This window comes from Agelaius tricolor, unplaced genomic scaffold (assembly GCF_023055355.1).
Source record: "Agelaius tricolor isolate 1412-34295 unplaced genomic scaffold, bAgeTri1.0.p SCAF_2, whole genome shotgun sequence".
NCBI lineage: Eukaryota > Metazoa > Chordata > Aves > Passeriformes > Icteridae > Agelaius > Agelaius tricolor.
Genome location: NW_027269262.1, coordinates 4393209 through 4410398, shown reverse-complemented (window position 1 = coordinate 4410398; position 17190 = coordinate 4393209). Strand labels below are relative to the sequence as shown.

The window sequence follows — 17190 nt, the reverse complement described above, 5'->3', positions numbered from 1 at the left end:
ACTGTTCATATATCCCAAAAATACGCTCAGAGGTGTTTAAATACCTTTGTAAAGATCAGTGCTCAAGGGTATCAATGGGAGCCGGGCGACTGAATGCATTTGTAGATCTGTCTGTAGTAATTTCACAGAGCTAGACAAAAATTTGATATTAAATGTCTTTATTGGACTTATTTACAAGTGAATTTCTTTTGTGCACTTTGTGCTGTTAAATATTTGCATTTTGTGTGCTGTTTTATGGAGGGGAAAAAGGCATTAATGTGCAGTGGGGAGAATTATGAAATCGTTCCTCTCAACATGGGAAGGCAGCAGAACTTAGTAATTCTGAAACTGCAGCACAGAAATTGGTCAGGCTGTGGTTCCCTTATGTTACATTTATGATTAATGCCTGTAACAAATAAATTATTTTACTTTGAAATTTGACTTACGTCTGTCCTCCCTAACGTCACCAGTGAATGATTTTTTTAAGCCAAAATGTATTCATATGATTCAAAATTATTGAAATGAAAAGATATGTGTGCCTTCTTTTATGAGAGAAGCCTTTAACAAACCATCATTGAGGCTGAATTATTTCTCATTACTAGCAGAGAGTGGTTCATTTAAATTGCATTTAAGGTCATCAACAGGGCAGGTTGAAGGGGAGGAAAGAGAGGAGATATGCATTGTGGTTAAATGTGTTGGAACAGACCTGCAAAATAAAATGGAAGACTGTCAGATAGTCTCAATATTTGTTCTGTCATGCATAGAAACATACACACAGAGAATATGCAGAAAAACTATTGCTCCAGTGGCTTTCATTCAAGCATATGGTTTGATGAATTGCTTGGAGCCCTGGTGATAAAGAATATTAACAACCTGAAGATGGCAAATCATTTAACTGCCCCATACTATTGATTACTGTCACATACTATTCTTTAGGTTTAAGTAGAAGTAAACTAAAGTATTTGCACAAATAATTATAATTACAAGTTGCAAAATCTCATGAATCTGTACTTTTATTTATGCAATGCTTGAGATATTTTTTGAAGACCAGCTTTTTTGTGGTGTGATACAGCCTGCTTTCTAAAGTTTGGTGCTTTGTGATGATGATAGACTTCTCAACCAGTATGAACCCCCCTTTTTTCCATGTGTGATATTCCAGGCTGGTGGCTATACCCAAATAAACTGAGAGTCAGTCCTGCCTGCTTTCCCTTGAGTGGGACAAATGCTTGGGGAATGCTTCTCTGGCTGGTTACTGTTGTTCATTAAACTTGTGGAAACTTACTGTTGTTGAGAATACTATTTTTCTGCCCAATTTCATAGAAATTGGTCAATGAATTCAGAAGTCACTGCAATAGAATGATACATGCACAACATGATCATGGAAGCCTTTTTTTTCTTAGGTATCCTGATTAAAGCTATATTTCTTAAATACAAGCTTAAGAAATCTGAATCCACATTGGAGACTTGAGTAGGGAGATTCACTTAACAGTATTGGCATCTACTAACTCAATTCACAGTAAAAGCAAAAGAGAAGTTGTTTTTTAAAAAAATAAAGCTGAATGTTGTCCATTCTTCTTTATTCCTAAAACCCACTCTGATTGATTCAAACTAATATTTCATAAGTAAGAGTGGCATCAAAACTCCTGTTTGAATAGTAACTCTAAACCTAAACAAATGAGGGAAAACTTCATAGTAATCCCAAGATGACTGGATATTTTGTTCAGCTGGAGGAAAGGAATGCATTTCTTTTGAACATTTTCTTTTAAGAGGTTTTAGTTTATTTTTCTGTGCCAATCTGTAGTTAAGACTCTGGTGTTATTGAATACAGCCAGTTTTGCTCATTTCTCCAATTTGTGTTTGCGTTCATGTGTTCACACTCAGTCTTGAAAGGCTTCTTTCCCATGGCTGAGTCTCAAACAGTATCTGAGCTGAGATACACTACATGTGTGTCTAGAGCTTCTCTGTAGGTTTCATGGAAGTGTTTTCATCCTGTGCATCACTTTAGGGTTTATGCTTATATGTTTCACTGTATTCTGTGATCTGTATTTAGGATTTATGGCATCCTTTTAATTTTTGTTTGAGGTAAGTGGTTGAAAAAGGTGATTGCTCTCATTATTTTCAGAGGTTGGAGACAGGAGAGAGGAAATATTAGAAGGAATCTTTCTGAAAATATGGTAAACTCACAAAGCCACTTTATTCCCATGTCTCTTAAGCAATTGTTTCTGTTCATTAAAAAACGGCTAAAGGTATATAACACAATATAAGTTGCAGCCAAATTGTTGTTAGTGTTCCACAGGGACAAAAAGATGTCTTATGCTACAAATTAAGAGTTACTGTAAGCTCTTTATTAGATTATTTGGATATTGCAGCACGTGACCCAAGGCTAAAGTTCATGTTCTTAAAAAGAAATTATTAACAATCAAGATATGCTTTTAAGAAATGACATTTTTCCCATTTCTGAAACAGACTAAAACCAGACCTTTCGTTAGGTTTCTTCTTTTTTCTGGCATTGCTAAAGCCTATGGCATATGTAGAAGTGACAAATGGTGTATGAACATGCAGCAAGTTTCTTCTGCCGCAGGGCAGAGTATTTTATAGTACACATTTTAATTTTTTGGTTGTACTTTGGGTTGGATATTTGATGACTTTGTAGGGTGTTGTCTGTATTTTATTTCTTTATGCAACTTAGTGATATGCATTTTGCATTTTTAGTAAAACTGTTCTGCAAATATCCCATCTATCATTACTGGAAAACATAAACATATGCAAAAAAAGCACTCCTTTATTTGTTGGATCATATTTCTTTCAGAAAAAATGAGAAACATTTTGGAATGGCATTTGTGTTTGATTTGTGATTCCTCTAGAAATTTTGGGTTTGAATTATTTTCAAGGCTCATAGGGTTCTGAAAGAAAATTATTCTTTAAGTTCCTCTAAAAATAATGTAGTTGTGGAATTCTGAAGCTTGATTGCAATCCAACAATTACATGGATTAATCATCAATATGCTGTGGTAATGTTGCTCAGAGTGTTGAAAGGCTGAATATTTTACATTTTAATACAACTTCTTAGCATATCCATACTAACTGGCAGAACTGGTGCTGCCTGGAAGAGTTTTTCTTCAACATAATTTTCCCCTGCCCATAGAAACTTCTGGTATGCAGTGGCCAAGGCCAGGAGCACAAACTGCAGCACATGCCCTATAACCCCTGGGATGTTCTGCATGTTCCTTTCCCAGGGACATGTCCCTGTAGCCGCATGAGCACCTCAGCCAGGCTTTGGAACCTGGCCTTTGCTCCCTGCTCCTCTCCTTCCTAAATCAAGTACACGTTCATTTCTAACAGTTAATGCAGCTGAACAGCAGTTCTAAGATTTGCAAAGTTTGATACCTTTATAATTTTTCTCCTCAAGTTTAATTGCTGGGTTGTGTCTTTTAGAGCTGAATATAGGCTCTAAAGGTGTTAGAAACAAGTCTGAGGAACACATTTCAGAAAATTTTAAATGAAGACAAAGGTAAACTTGTGGAACACTTGTAGACTTGTGTTACCAAGTGTTTAATAAAAAAGTGTTTAATAAAAAAACATCTTTAACAAATGGATGTTCTTAGATTATTTCAATAATATTTTTTAAGGGGCTCTTTCCTAGTGTCATCTGTTTAGTGGTGTTTTCTAATAGATGGAATAATAAACCTTTTCTGAGTGACTAGGACCTTGTTTGAATTCTAGTCTTTAAAAGACTAAGTAATTTCACTCTCAATATTTTTTGTTAAAGGTTCATGGAAAGAAGCTCATCTCTCTTTATTTAGATTTAATTCATGTTCCTATGTTGACATATAATAAATTCATCAAAAGGTAAATTATTGTTTAGATTGAGTCCTTTATGAGCATTAATCTGTTTGAGAAAAATACATTAATATCCTTCAAAGCCCTTGAAAGATTTCTATTTGACCTCTCTGTGGACATCTCCAACACATTTTAATTGCATTCTGCTGATGATATATTTTGGTGGTCTATCATTGAATACTTAAAATAAATTATTTTAAGGTGGCTACACACCAAAAAGGCTTTGAGTGCTCTGTGGTAATTCAGTGAATATAATTAAAGAACTTCGTGATTTAGAATGGGGGAAGGTGTGTTACTAGTGCAATGCAAGCATTCTCCTTTTTTGGTTAAACTGACTCATTTAGAGTTGCAGAGACAATACACTTCATTTGAGAAAATATTTTAAGTAACAGTGAACATTAAAAGAGGTGTTTGACAGAAATCAGGGGACTACGATGTTATTTCTGTCTGCAGACTTCCTAATTTGTAATGCCTGTTTTCCTAGCAATTATTTTTCTCATTTAAAGAAACAGAACAAACAAACAAAACAAGCCCAGAAAAGCCGAAAAGGACACATGCACCAGGTGCAGCAAGCTTGGCTTACCTGTAGATACAGGCTGTAATGAATGGATGGTATTATCTATGCTGCTGAGAGAAGGTAACTTTAGATAAGGATTATCTACCCCAGAAATGGTATTTACCCCTCTGTATTGCTGGCTTATGGAACTGGAATCCCCTAAGTGCATTCCATGTTTAGCTGACCACCTTGCCCTTGAACATGCTGACTCTTTTCCCTGCTTTGTTGTTTTCTAGGATGCATCAGTTTGACAGATTCTTGAGCTATTTTCACACTTTATACAAAGAATGCTTGTAATTTAAATCAGTCTTTTCCCTCAGATTCAGTATTTCCACATAAAATTACAGTGATATATTGAGGAATTGATGAAAAACAAAGTAAAACAAGCCTGTCTTTATTAAAGTATTTCTGTATTCTGTATTGCCATTCGAGGTTTACAGTATTATGTCTTGGCTCATAACTTAGTGTGAAACAAAGCATTTAACACCTTTTTATTTGTCCCTTATGAGAGCATTCTATTCTGAATTCTAGGGTTCTTTTGTGATTAGAACATGAAAGGTTTTAAAAGATGTCTCACCTAATCCTGGTATATGTCACAGAATAAGGATTATTTATTCATTTTTGTTAACTTTTCAGTCAAAGAAAGACATAAACTATCTCCTTTCTTTGATTACATTTTTGAAATGTTGACATTTTACTGTAACCCAACTTATTTCAACTAATTTTCAGCTAATTTTTAAAATATCATCTCTAAATACCTAAAATGTGTTTTCTTTCTCCTCTTGCTGTTCCTATTTTAAAAAGTAAAAGTCAAAAAAAAAATTGAATTAAATAGGACTATAGGATTTAGCTCTTTAAAATGCAAGAAATTTGAGCAGAAGAATGCTCTGTGGAGGATGAAGCTCCATGTCAAATACTTCCAACGCACCCTGGCAGCTTGTGTGCAAGCTCCTGTTGTAGAAGTTTTAAGTCATTCTCCTTCTGTAGAAGTTTATATAATGATAAACTCAGATTCAAAGAGTTATTTAGCTTGGCTACAAACATTTTTAATGATTGAAACTTGGTATGCCATGCTACTTCCCAAGAATTAATCAGTTTCCATGAAAACATGTTGTTTAAATTAATCCAAACTCATTAGCACTACAGAGATGGATACTCAGTAAAAAGCCTCCATTAATTAGCACTGCATCCTGTAATATGCCTACAGCTCGTGACCATTTCCTTGAATTTGTGCAGTTTTGTGACCCTTTGCATCTGATATTCATCTACAGCAGAACGATAGCCCATGTTTGGGGTTTAAAACAGCAAGCGTATGTTATAATGAGTGGCACGTTACTCTCTTTTTCCCAATGAATTCCAAAGTCATAAACAAGATTTCTCGTATACCTCATTTTGAATTCAGAGCTCAATGCAGGTTTTTCATTTGTGTTTTGACAATAGGCATAGCAATAATAGGTTTTGTTTCTTCAGTTTTTAAGTTTATGGAAATTTTGCTCTATGTCTTTCAGTAACTGAAGAGTATTTGTGCAGGGTGCTGGACTGACCCTTCTGGTGGAGGGTCAAATATTCTCTGCCTGCCTGTAGTACCAGGACAACACGAGCATATCAATATTTTACGAAGTGTGTTTGTGAGGTACAGAGTAGAGAGCAATAATTCCATGCTTCAGGAACCTGTATTTCTATATGCTGTGTACAGGGCTGCAGAACAATTCTAAACTCATGCCTTGTCTATGTTTTCTGAAATTGCTTTCCTTTGTGTTTAAGTCTCTTCTTGCAAATCTATTCCCTATTTGCTCAGTCCTTTATGCTTTATTTTCTTCCTGTAGGTACCATTGCTTATCATTGAACCTGCTCCTTGAATAATGTTATTGGTTTAGCAAAGAACTAATTTACATCAGGCAATTATGTCCCTGATAATTAATACACGAGACTTTTACTCTGTTAACTCAGGCAGTAGATGTCCACTGTCTCTGAAAACCAAAGGAATTCTTGGAGGATGTCTGTATTTGGAATGGCAAATTTTAGTTTTATCTCTTTTCAGCTGGCAAGTGTAATGATTAAGTGGATTTATTTTTTCCATTCTTTCATTTGTGCAAGAGCTAACCTTCAAAACAGGCGATTGTGTACATAACACACATGCCTGGAAATGGGAGGGTCACAGGCAGGTGACCAATAGAAAAAACACTGACCTCTCTCTTAAAGAATGATTTCCTCAGCCTGAAAAATAGGACTAACTCATGAAATTCAGCTATGCACTTTTCCCTCCATTTAAAAAAAAAATCTTTTCCTCCCCTTTCTCTTCAAACTGGCTACAAACCCCAATTTATCATCATGATGTATGGTATCATTAATCCTCCTTGAAAGCAAGATGCATAATGCTGCAGTGTTGGCACTGAGCAAACTTCAGCGGCCTGACTGTCTTCACGCCCCTTTGAGTCTCCCTTGTTCTAGCAGAATGGAACTGGACTCATAATAAGATTAGCTATCATGCTGTTTGCAGCAGCAAGTGACCTATTATCCTGTTCCCTTTGCTTCCCCTCCTTCCTCTCCCCTCTGCTCTCACACTGCAGCTACAAAACGAGCGAGACAGGGCTGCTGGTTTGTGCTCTAGCAGTGAGCTGTTAGGAACAGAGGGCCCTATAGGGGTAGAATGACCTCTTTTGTAAGCAAGGACAAGAGTTTGCTTTGTGGGAGAGAAAAACCTTTTATGCTTTCTTTGGTATTTAATGATTAGTTGGCTTTATCTGCTGCATGCTTTTTATCGAGAACTCTCAAACTTTTATTTTTAATGCCATAGGAAGGAGGAATAATTTAAATGAAACTTTTGGTACTGTTACAACCTTTCTTGTTCCTTAGTTTCAAAAAACTCCTCCTATAAAAATACTTTGCTTATCAATATAGCAGAAGTGAGTAAAATAAACTATGATACAAATTGTAGAACTGCTAATCCCTACAACAGTCACAGGTAGTGAACTTCCTTTGTAAATGCCTTGATGGCAAAGCAGAAGGAGCAGTTCTGGTTTTGAGACTTTTATGTGATGGATTTAGATAAATAAGCAAATTCAGTGAACTCATATTCTAAATGATTTCATCAGTTTCATTTCTCAGATGCATGACTTTGGAAAAGTAAAATTTGGAATAAATGCATTTACAGCTTCCACTTTGTTAAGCACAGAAGATAAAATAGAAAGCTGCTATAAGTCATGTGGTTATTAGGTTCTTCTATCAGACTTCACATCTAAATAGAAAGCAGATGGTAGAGGATCATTACCTAAAACTTACTTTGGTGTTACTAAGGAGTAGATGGCTAGTTTCAGTGTGCACTTGTTCTTGTAAAATCTCCAAAGTAACCCTAAAAATTGGTGTGGAGTGTGTTAGCAGAAGTATATGCATATGTTGTGGCATTGGAGAGGATGGGGGCAGTTTTAAATTTTTGCAATACCACAGTGTTTTGTTATTCTAACTTAAAAGTAATTAGAAAAAGTTCTTGTTCCTAATGCTCATTGTTTTGGGGTTTTTTTCCCTGTGGTTCAGTTCTGATTAGATTTTGTAAATTACATAAAATAAAAAAAAAAGAATGCACTTGGAGGGGAAAGATGTATAAAATGTACATTTAAAAAAATTTATTAGCACATTTTTAATGAAGTAGAGCCACACTGTTTCCTGAACTAATTTGTATTGTGCTTGATAATGTATTTCTTCAGCTCTTTTCCATCAAAGTTCATTTAAGCTCTGGTTGCAACTTACTGTGTGAGAGACAGTGCATTTTACTTATTGAAAATATAACTTAATCTAACCAAAATCCAAAATATGTTTCATAGTTTTGAAAAAGCAATAGCTGGAAGAGTTAAGAGGGGCCAAGGTGCAATTAATTTTTCTATTTTGCAGTTTGTGAATATAGCCCAAACTTTTTTGCATTAGTTTGCAGGATCAGGAATTTGTTGTAAGTATCTATGTCATGTCTGTAGTAAATGATCCTTTAAATCAAGTTCCTGTTATGGCTTCAGTGGGTCTAAGAATTTCCTACCATGGATATATACTAATGTATAGCATTTTTATATAAATACATGATAACTTTAATAATTTGTTAGAGTAAACATTTACTGAAGTATGTTGGCAAGGAGAAAGAAAAAATGTCTTTAATTTTATTACTAAGTGTGGTAGACAACACAGCCAAGCAGAATCTTCCAAAGTGATACTGTTCAGTGTTCAACTTCTAAAATAACACATTATTCCTACATAGGTGGAATGATCTCAGTCAGTATAACTTGGTCTGTATGCCACTTTGTATTAGTTTCCAAACATTTGTTCTCAAAAATATGTAGACCATAAAAGTTACTGTGTTCATTTCCTAAGCACTCTAATATATGTGTCATCCTGTGGGTAGTAGAAACCACAACTGCTTTAAAGGCTTGTACTGAGCTTGGCACTTGCAAAACACAGCTCTAATTTTTGTACCTGCAGACTGACATGCAGAAGTAATAGAAGTAATCCTGCCGTGAGAAGCATCCAAGTGTACCGAGAGTGCTGGCTGAAGTCATTATGAGGCTGTTCCCTCTCATCCCTCAAAGGACATGACAACCAGGGGAGATTCCTGATGACTGGAAGAGGGGGTAGTGTCACCCTGCCCTCCAGAAAGAGCAAGACAGGAGGACTGGGGAACTACAGGGCAGTTGAACCTTACCCTGGATGGGGCAGATACTCCTAGAAGCCGTGTCCTGGCACAGGAAGGGCCAGAGTGTGCTTGGGAACACTTGGCATAGGATTACCAACAGCAAACCATGAGACAGGCCTGAGTGACTTTTCAGATGGGATGTGTGGCTTTGTGGAGGGTAGGAAAGCAGTGGAGTTGAGGTGTTTTGGGGTGGGTTGGTTTGGGTTTTTTTTGGGGGGGGGGGGAGGAGGATGTTGGGGTTTTTTTTGTTTGTTTTGTTTTGTGGAATTGGATTTTTTGTTTCCTTTTGGGGTTTTCTGTTTTGTTTAGGTGTAGTTTGGTTTTGTTTACCTTTAATTCATCTATAATTTCAGCATAGTTCTTAATGTTCTTAGAGTGGTGAAGTATAGATTGAAATACTGGATGGTGAGAAGGGAAAGGAATTTATTGGACTGCCAGGTTCCCAGAGTGGCAATCCCAGAGTGGTATAAGGTCTAGATGGCAGGTACTAAGGGTATTTTGCAGCCAGTGTTTCATGTCTTTTGTAACAAAGTGAAATCTGGGAGATGATACTCAAATTAGGGGAATACTTGACTGGCTGGAGGGTACAGCTAATATTGCAAGAGACCTCAACTGCCTGGAGAAATGGACTTAGTGTAACTTCATGAAGTTTAGCAAAGGCAGGTAAAATGTCCCGAATCTGGGATGAAATGCTGCACTATGAATGCTACCAAATGCTGCACCATGGATGTGGAGAGCTGACTGTCTGGGAAGCAGCTTTGTAGCCTTTGGAGTTCCTCTGGGAAAGCTGATGCACATGAGTCAGCAGTGGAACCCCTCTGCATTTGCCAGCTGTGCCCCAGCTGCTGTTGGAGAATGCAGCCGCAGGCCCCAGGGGAGCGACTGGTACCTTGGATTTGGCAATTGTGAGACATCACAGAGAGAGTGCTCTGTCCACTTTTGGGTGCCTCAGGACAAGGCTGACACAATGCAGCAATTCAGCAGAGGGACATTGCAATGATCAGGAGGATGGAGCACATAATAGACAAGAAATGGATTTGTGAAAAGAAAGCTAAGAGGAGTTATTGCTGTTTGCAATGGCCTAATGGGACAGTAGAGAGAAGACAGAGCTGGACTGTCTTGAAGTCAGACAGGTCTTGCAGAGGTAGGATGATAGTTAACAAGTTGGACAAGTTGGAACACAGCAAATTGCAATTAGGTGAAAATAAAAACTTTTTACTCTTAGGCTGATCAAATATTGGAACAGATAGCCCACAGTGGCTGTGGTATTGCTGTCCTTGGAAATACTCAGAACACAGCTGCAATTGTAGTAGGTCAGCCCACATTCATGATGTTGTTCAGATCTTGTTCTCCTGTTTGTGGCAAGCATAAAGAAAATAGGAGTGTACAACCATCTTCCATGTCCTTAAGACTGTCCAGAAGGGTAAAAAAATAGGTCTTTTAAAAAGAGGAAATAGTTTTGAGCATTAATAAAGATCCTCTAGAAACAGGCTGTGAGACAGTTTGTACATAGTGCGTCGTGAGCAGAACTGCAGCCATGCATTTATCTGTACAATATGGTGCTGAACCTGCACTTCACAAAATACAGAAAAAGCATTGATCCTTTAGGTCATAGCCTGACAGTTTGCCTCTTTCAGCAGCCATGAACTTAGACCTGTCTTTTTTACTTCAGTCTACTTGTATCATCTGCTTGCCAGAATGCAAGAATCCTGTATTCTCAAATTATGACAGTTTGGCGTGAGTTACTGAATAACTAGGGTTTGTATAGGATTGTGTCCAGCTCCATTCTTTCTGTCTTCCAGAAGCCCTGTATACATTCAGGTGAAATAAGAGTAAGGGTCTCTTGGTGAACTGGAAATGAATCCTTCCAAATCCCCCTTAGCACCAGTGAGTTGTTCCCAGTTTGATTTTCTCTTTCAGCGAAGCCCCTGCAATGGGATGCTTAAGTGCGGATCCATGTGGTTGAACTGTCTTAACAGGACACTTGGATGACGCTGAATCAATCCTTGCAGAGTGTTTCAGAATTACAGGAGGAAACTGAATCCTCCAAATCTCAGTTTCTGTTTAAACTTGCATTATATCCAGATTGGTACAGTGTTCTGCTATTTGCATAGTTCTTCACAATTTCCCAGTTAAGGCTTTGATTCAGCAAAGTAATCTAGCACAATGCTCTGCATCAAGTATGTAAATGGTTCCCGTAAAATCCATGCTGAATAAATAAGGAAAAACTCAAATAATTGAAGAGAAAATAAAGTAGGCTAAGCTCATTCTGAACAATGAATTTGGTGTCTTCTAGGCCTTCATCTTTGACCATGATTTTTTTGTTTTTAAATGTTTCTAAGGTTGTGATCAGGAATGGTCAGATTGACTGTCCTCAAGTCTGCAAGACACAGACGTTTATGTAAGGCCTCCCCTTAGCAGATGGTCTTTCAATTTCTCAACCACTGGGAGAGGTATTTCTGTGGTCTGTGCAGCACTGCAGGCTGCCATAAGAATTCACTGTTGGAGAAGGAATCACCAGGAGGTCAGGCAGTTGTTGATAAGCATATGTGGGCTACTGAGAAGGTCAGAGTCAGGGGCCTCCCACTGAAGCAGCCTGCAGAGAATTGTGCTGTTGGAAAAGCCACTCTGGTTCACATTAAAAAATCTGCCAGGAAAGAGAAGGAACAAGGAAGGAAGGAGAAGAAAAATCATGAGGATTTGGGTATTGTATTTAATTTGTACAGTCAGTTATCAAATGTGAGAATTTCACTGGGATTGGTGTCCAGTATTTTAACATCTTCAGATCTTTCTGTAGATTGAAATAAATGAATTTTTCTGATGGAGTACACTTCAGTTTAAAGGACGTTTGGTACTGCCAAAAACAGTGTTTACAATAGTGACGTGAAGATAAAGCAAAATAAAAATGCTAGAAGTTTTTTAGAAAAGAAATTAATAATTTCAAGTGGTTTCTAAACCAGGAATACACATATTTTGTAAAAGTGATAGATGTCGGATTTCTTATCTCCTTCATGATAAGGATTGCTTACCCCACAGAAATGAAATTAAAACCTGTATCAGATAATCTGCAGTGAGTATTCTTTATATTGAGACATGTGAGAAGGAATAGGCTCAGAACTTTCTTCATTTGCTTGGAACCTGTTCTTTTTCCAACATTTTTCATTCTCCGTAATCTCCAGTTACAGCAGATCAGAGGCCAACTCTTAAGGTTTCTCTTTTGTGCTGGATAGTGATGGCAGAGTGAGAAAAAACCATGAGCTGTGACCAAAGGCAGACTTGTAATTACTTGGATATAGGGATAATTGGCCTTAATACTGTAACAAATGCTCTGAGTTTCCACATCTGAAGCCTCCTGTTTGGATTGATTTTCTTGTTTACAAAATCAGCTTGCCTTTATTAGCACCAAAATTGCCCAGTAACAGAGTGGTGAATGATTGAATGAGGTTCACTGCAAAAGAAAGGAAAAATATTATGTATGTGATTAGACGGTGGATTTAAACAGGTTCCTGTGGAAGGCTGGAGTTTGGAGGGGAGCTGGGTGGACTGAAAATGAGAGGTGTTGACTGATTTCATTAATACTGTTTGAGAGGTCTATTGTTTTCTCTTCTTACCTGGTGTAAGTTTAGGCTCCTAATCTGGGTATACAAAGGACTAAAAAAAAATGGCCTAAAATCAGTCCACTCAAAACCTCTTTCACACAGTTATGTACAAAGTTGATTTATCCTAATGATCCTCCTTGTAAATATTTATCACTCACAGTAGCTTTCAGTATTTGAAGATCCATTTTGTCAACCTGAAACTGAGACATGAACTTTTTCCTAAAATACAGGTGTTCTTCCCCCTCCCTGCACCTCCCTGCCCCCGGTAATAAGCCTACATCCTTGGATCTCTCAGCATGCATTATTCCCATTGCTTGTTGTTCAACACCCTGATCGGAGAGCAGATGAGACAGTTATTCCTGCTGTTGCTGATTTACTATTACAGCTGCTTCCTCTTCTTGTGATTTAATTTGAAGTTTCAGCCCACCAGGGGGCTAATGGTCCCCACCTATGCAGCTTTAAAAGCTCGCTGTTGTTTTCCACCAGAATGTTGTTTCCATTCCTAGACAGTGATTTATTTTTTTTTTCCTTAGCGTTCATTTGGCAACTGTGAGGCAGTATTCCATTAGCCATTTTCATGAAAAAAAAGAAAAAGGAAATCCAACTCAAACCCCATGCAACTCTTTAGATTGAAAGCTTGCAAATGAGAATTACTCTGTTACAGTAGAAACTCAGCCAATCAATAAGTTTTGTAGTGCTCCTATGGCTGTTGGAGACTCATATAGAGAAACCCAAACTAAACAAAACAGGACCTTATCAATCATTTAGATTCCTTACATTTCTCTTCTTTGTTAACATACAGCATATAAAATTCACTTCTTTCTTCATGTGTTTCAGGAAAATGTAGGGCAGGCAGCAAACCCAAGAGTATGTTTCATGGTGGGTACTGCCTGTGGTGAGATGAATTCCAAAAACATTAGCAAGTGCACTGAAATCCACAGTGTAATTGTGTCCTGCAGGCAGATTCTGCACAGGGAGCTCAGTTTGAGTGTGACTACAAACTTGTGACTGCAAATGGTCGACCAAAGAGCACTTACTACTTCAGGAATGCTTTACACCAGACTTCTCTCAAGATACAAATTGTACATCTCCCTCACTAACCTATTCTTGAACCAAAACTTAAAAAGTAAGAAGTTTTCCAGTTAACCTTAAATTGTAAAGCATTTTTCATTCTAAGTAATAAATTACCTTGAAAACGTTTCTGTGCCAACAGGATTAACTTTGATGCTCAGCATGGCTTGCTCTCTGCCATTATTGTTGCAGTGTGAATTTAGGAGTAGCAGTCTTGGATTTACATTTTGTAAAACATTTGGTTTCTAGGTTTATTGCTTTTTATGTGATTAAAGTTGGTGTATGTGCTTAAGTTTTCCTCATTTGAGTATAAATTTGTAACATAAACATTTATATTTTCTGATACATTCTCTGCTGGCCCAAAGTGTGCTTTTATGAATTATGCACCTTCTAGTGTTTGATAATTTCTTTTACCAGTTCATGACTGGTTTTAGAAGTTTAGCTCTTCACTGAGTTAATGGTATCTTATCTTGCTGTAAATCACGGGTGTTTTCTTCACAGACACCCTGTTTTTGATGGTTTATTTCTTGCTTTGGGGTGGTAAGGAAGGATGGAGGGATTGTATTGCAAAAAAGGATGAAAGCTGGGCAGGCCGGCAGAAGTGGCTGCATGAAACCTCAGTGCTTTCAACTATTGTTAAAGGGTGGTACAATCTTTCTCTCTTTGGGTAGGAGGATATTATTACCAAATATCAGTGTTTGAAGTTGCTATTTACAATAAAAATCAAATGCACTATTTCCTAAGGCTCTGATTGATGGAAAATGAAGCATTAACTGCCAGGAAACAGGTTTTCCCATATTATCACTCAGTCATGCAGTGGTCACTAACCTTTTCAATGCAACCTTAATATTGCATTGCTAATTGTATAATTAAAAGAATACAAGATTTTAATAGTTACTTCAGGAGGAATGTCAGTCACAGTGCTTTACAGCTGGTTTTGCTCACTGGAAGCTTACCAGCTAATAAGCTAACTACTGTAATAACCATTAGTGCAAACTCTGCTTGGGTGATGTCTCTTGCGGTGTTTAATGAATTAGACTCAAAAAATAAAACAGAGTGTTAAACTTGTCTGACTTGCTGTAGAGGCAGCACAGAATTAGTCATTGGCTGTGAATGTTAATCACTCCACAGCAATGATAATTTACAGCATTGTTGTAGCACTCTTGTGCTCATAAAATGAACTTAATAACCCACTGCTACCCATGGGATAAGCCTTCCTTCTCCTTCCCTCCCCTTTGCAATTGAATACCCAGTCTGGCTGCATAATAGCCATGTGAAATACTGCATTTAAAAGAGTGAGCAGCTGTATGATAAAATAAACAGCTCTAAAACAGATTTGTTAATTATCTCTTTCTTTTATTCACAGAGGGTGTTTGTGAGATATGGCTGACCAGTGAAGACACAGGGGCTTATGGCAGAGACATTGGCACAGACCTCCCCACGCTTCTGTGGAAGCTGGTTGAAGTTATTCCTGAGGGAGCTATGCTGAGGCTTGGCATGACAAACCCTCCCTATATTTTAGAGCATCTGGAGGTAAGGGAAGAAAAGGAATCATTTGTATGCCAACATGGACATTCATTGAGTGAGTCAGCATGGAACCTTATGTGAAGTGTCTTTCATTTTAAGCAGTAGCTTAAAAACATAATAGACTTAAAAATGCATTTACAACATTAGACTAACAGTGTAAAGCCATTTGCCTGACACAGCAAGTTACTGAGATAATAAGATCCTCAAGTAATTTTGGAATTATAATATTAGTGAGATCTCTGACATGTAGGACTTTATGGTAGTAATGTTCATTTGTGTGTGTATCTAGCGTTTCCAAGAACTAAAGGAAATGTCATTTGCAAGTGATGGACAATGGGATTGAATTTTTCTTCCTGCTTCACCTCAGACAAATATTTCCAGAAACACTATATAGTGGTCTCACTCAATGATGCATTCATTATCCTATTTTTAGCGTGTTTATGACTTCCTTGATAAGATATAGAAATAGATATACACTTGGTAAGTGTATATCTGTGTTTAAAATAAATGTAACAAAGCAGTTCAATGAAATTAGAAGTATATAACAGTGTGAATTTGAAAGTGTAGCTTATTCATGCAGAGGAGGAAGTGAGTTTTTTCTGAAAGGTAGGTTGGTTTTGATGGATTCTGTCACCAAATGAATTTATTGAAATTCCTAGAAACTGTCCACAGAATAAACATAACTGTAAAGAGGAGGAAAAAAGGAAGGAAGGATGTAGTTGAAAGTAAATTTTGTAACCATGTGCATGTTTACTACCCAGATAAGTAGCTGGTATCCATGCTGCTTTCCCAAATATAATGTACCATTAATAGTTGCACTTATATTTTCTTAAGATGTCAAGGACAGTATTTTCTCATCAGAGTGCTATAACTGCACCTTTGCCTATTGTGGAAGCATGTGGGCCAGAGGAATCTCATCTTGGTAGGAATAAGCAGGTTTTCACTTCACCAGCTAAAGAATTTGACCTGCAGAAAGTTGCAAGAAACTTGCTAGTTATTATTTAATTCTTTGGTTTAGCATATACTTCACTAAGAGAGGCTTTTAACTCAGCACTCTGAATAGGAGCCTTTAGGAAGCAGTGTAGTAGTGTTTTTGAGAATTTGCATTGTGTCTGGGACTCTCATATCTGCCACAAGCTTTTCTTCTTTTCTTTTTGTATTTTAACATTTTTCAGCATCTTGTACAAAAGCAAATCAAGCTTTTAGCAATTTTCATAGTTAGTTCTTTTGCTTTCATTTTTCATTCACAATATTAAAAGTGTTTTGGCATAGACTGCTGCTTTTGTCACTGCTGGTCATTGTGTGAGTGCTCTCAAAGCTTAAAAAAAATAGAAAAAACAATTGCTGTAAATAACAAACTGCTCTGCTGAGATAAGGGGCACCCTTGATATAATACATGAAAAGTGGAAAGAATGTTGCTTTCCTTCAATCATAGTAAGTGTGAGCATGTCACAAAAATCTGTAAATTTATGATATCTAGTCTTCCTGTTTCTAAATTTTCCAGAAGGTGCTGTAGTTAGGACTTATTTTTCTACCTGACTCATTTAGGAAAAGTACTCTTATCTCTTTGAAAATGCATCTTTAGGTGTCATGGCAAAGGCAGAGGAATTCATGGAAGCCTACTGAAAATGGGTGTCTTGAATGTTGCTGTGCAGAACCATGTGTTTGTGTGCAGCAGCCTTTTTGTGCAGTAGCAACATCTGCTGTTGCTCATCCTCTTCAGTGTTCCATACAGTTTCGAGTTTATATGATTTTTCTAAAGATTATTCAATCACATTTCTGTGTTTCGCATGTGACCAAGAATTTCTGGTCTTGAAATTTTGTGACATAATTTTGCTGATTTGTCAAACTAAATTAGTGATAATGCTTGTTTTGGTTTTTTTTTGCTTTCTGCATTTCTATTTAATCTCCTCTTCCAAGCTTACCAGACTTTTCTCTGAAGGA

The 17190-nt window shown here is 37.2% G+C and overlaps 1 protein-coding gene across 2 annotated transcripts in view; it reads left to right on the top strand.

The window, feature by feature from the left end:
• CDKAL1 (CDKAL1 threonylcarbamoyladenosine tRNA methylthiotransferase) overlaps window positions 1-17190 on the top strand; it is a 378140-nt gene that overhangs the window by 219345 nt on the left and 141605 nt on the right. For both annotated transcript variants that reach the window (XM_071451013.1, XM_071451003.1), the window contains exon 10: window positions 15086-15252. In XM_071451013.1, coding sequence (XP_071307114.1) covers window positions 15086-15252 — 167 coding nt within the window. The remainder of the gene's footprint in view (window positions 1-15085; window positions 15253-17190) is intronic.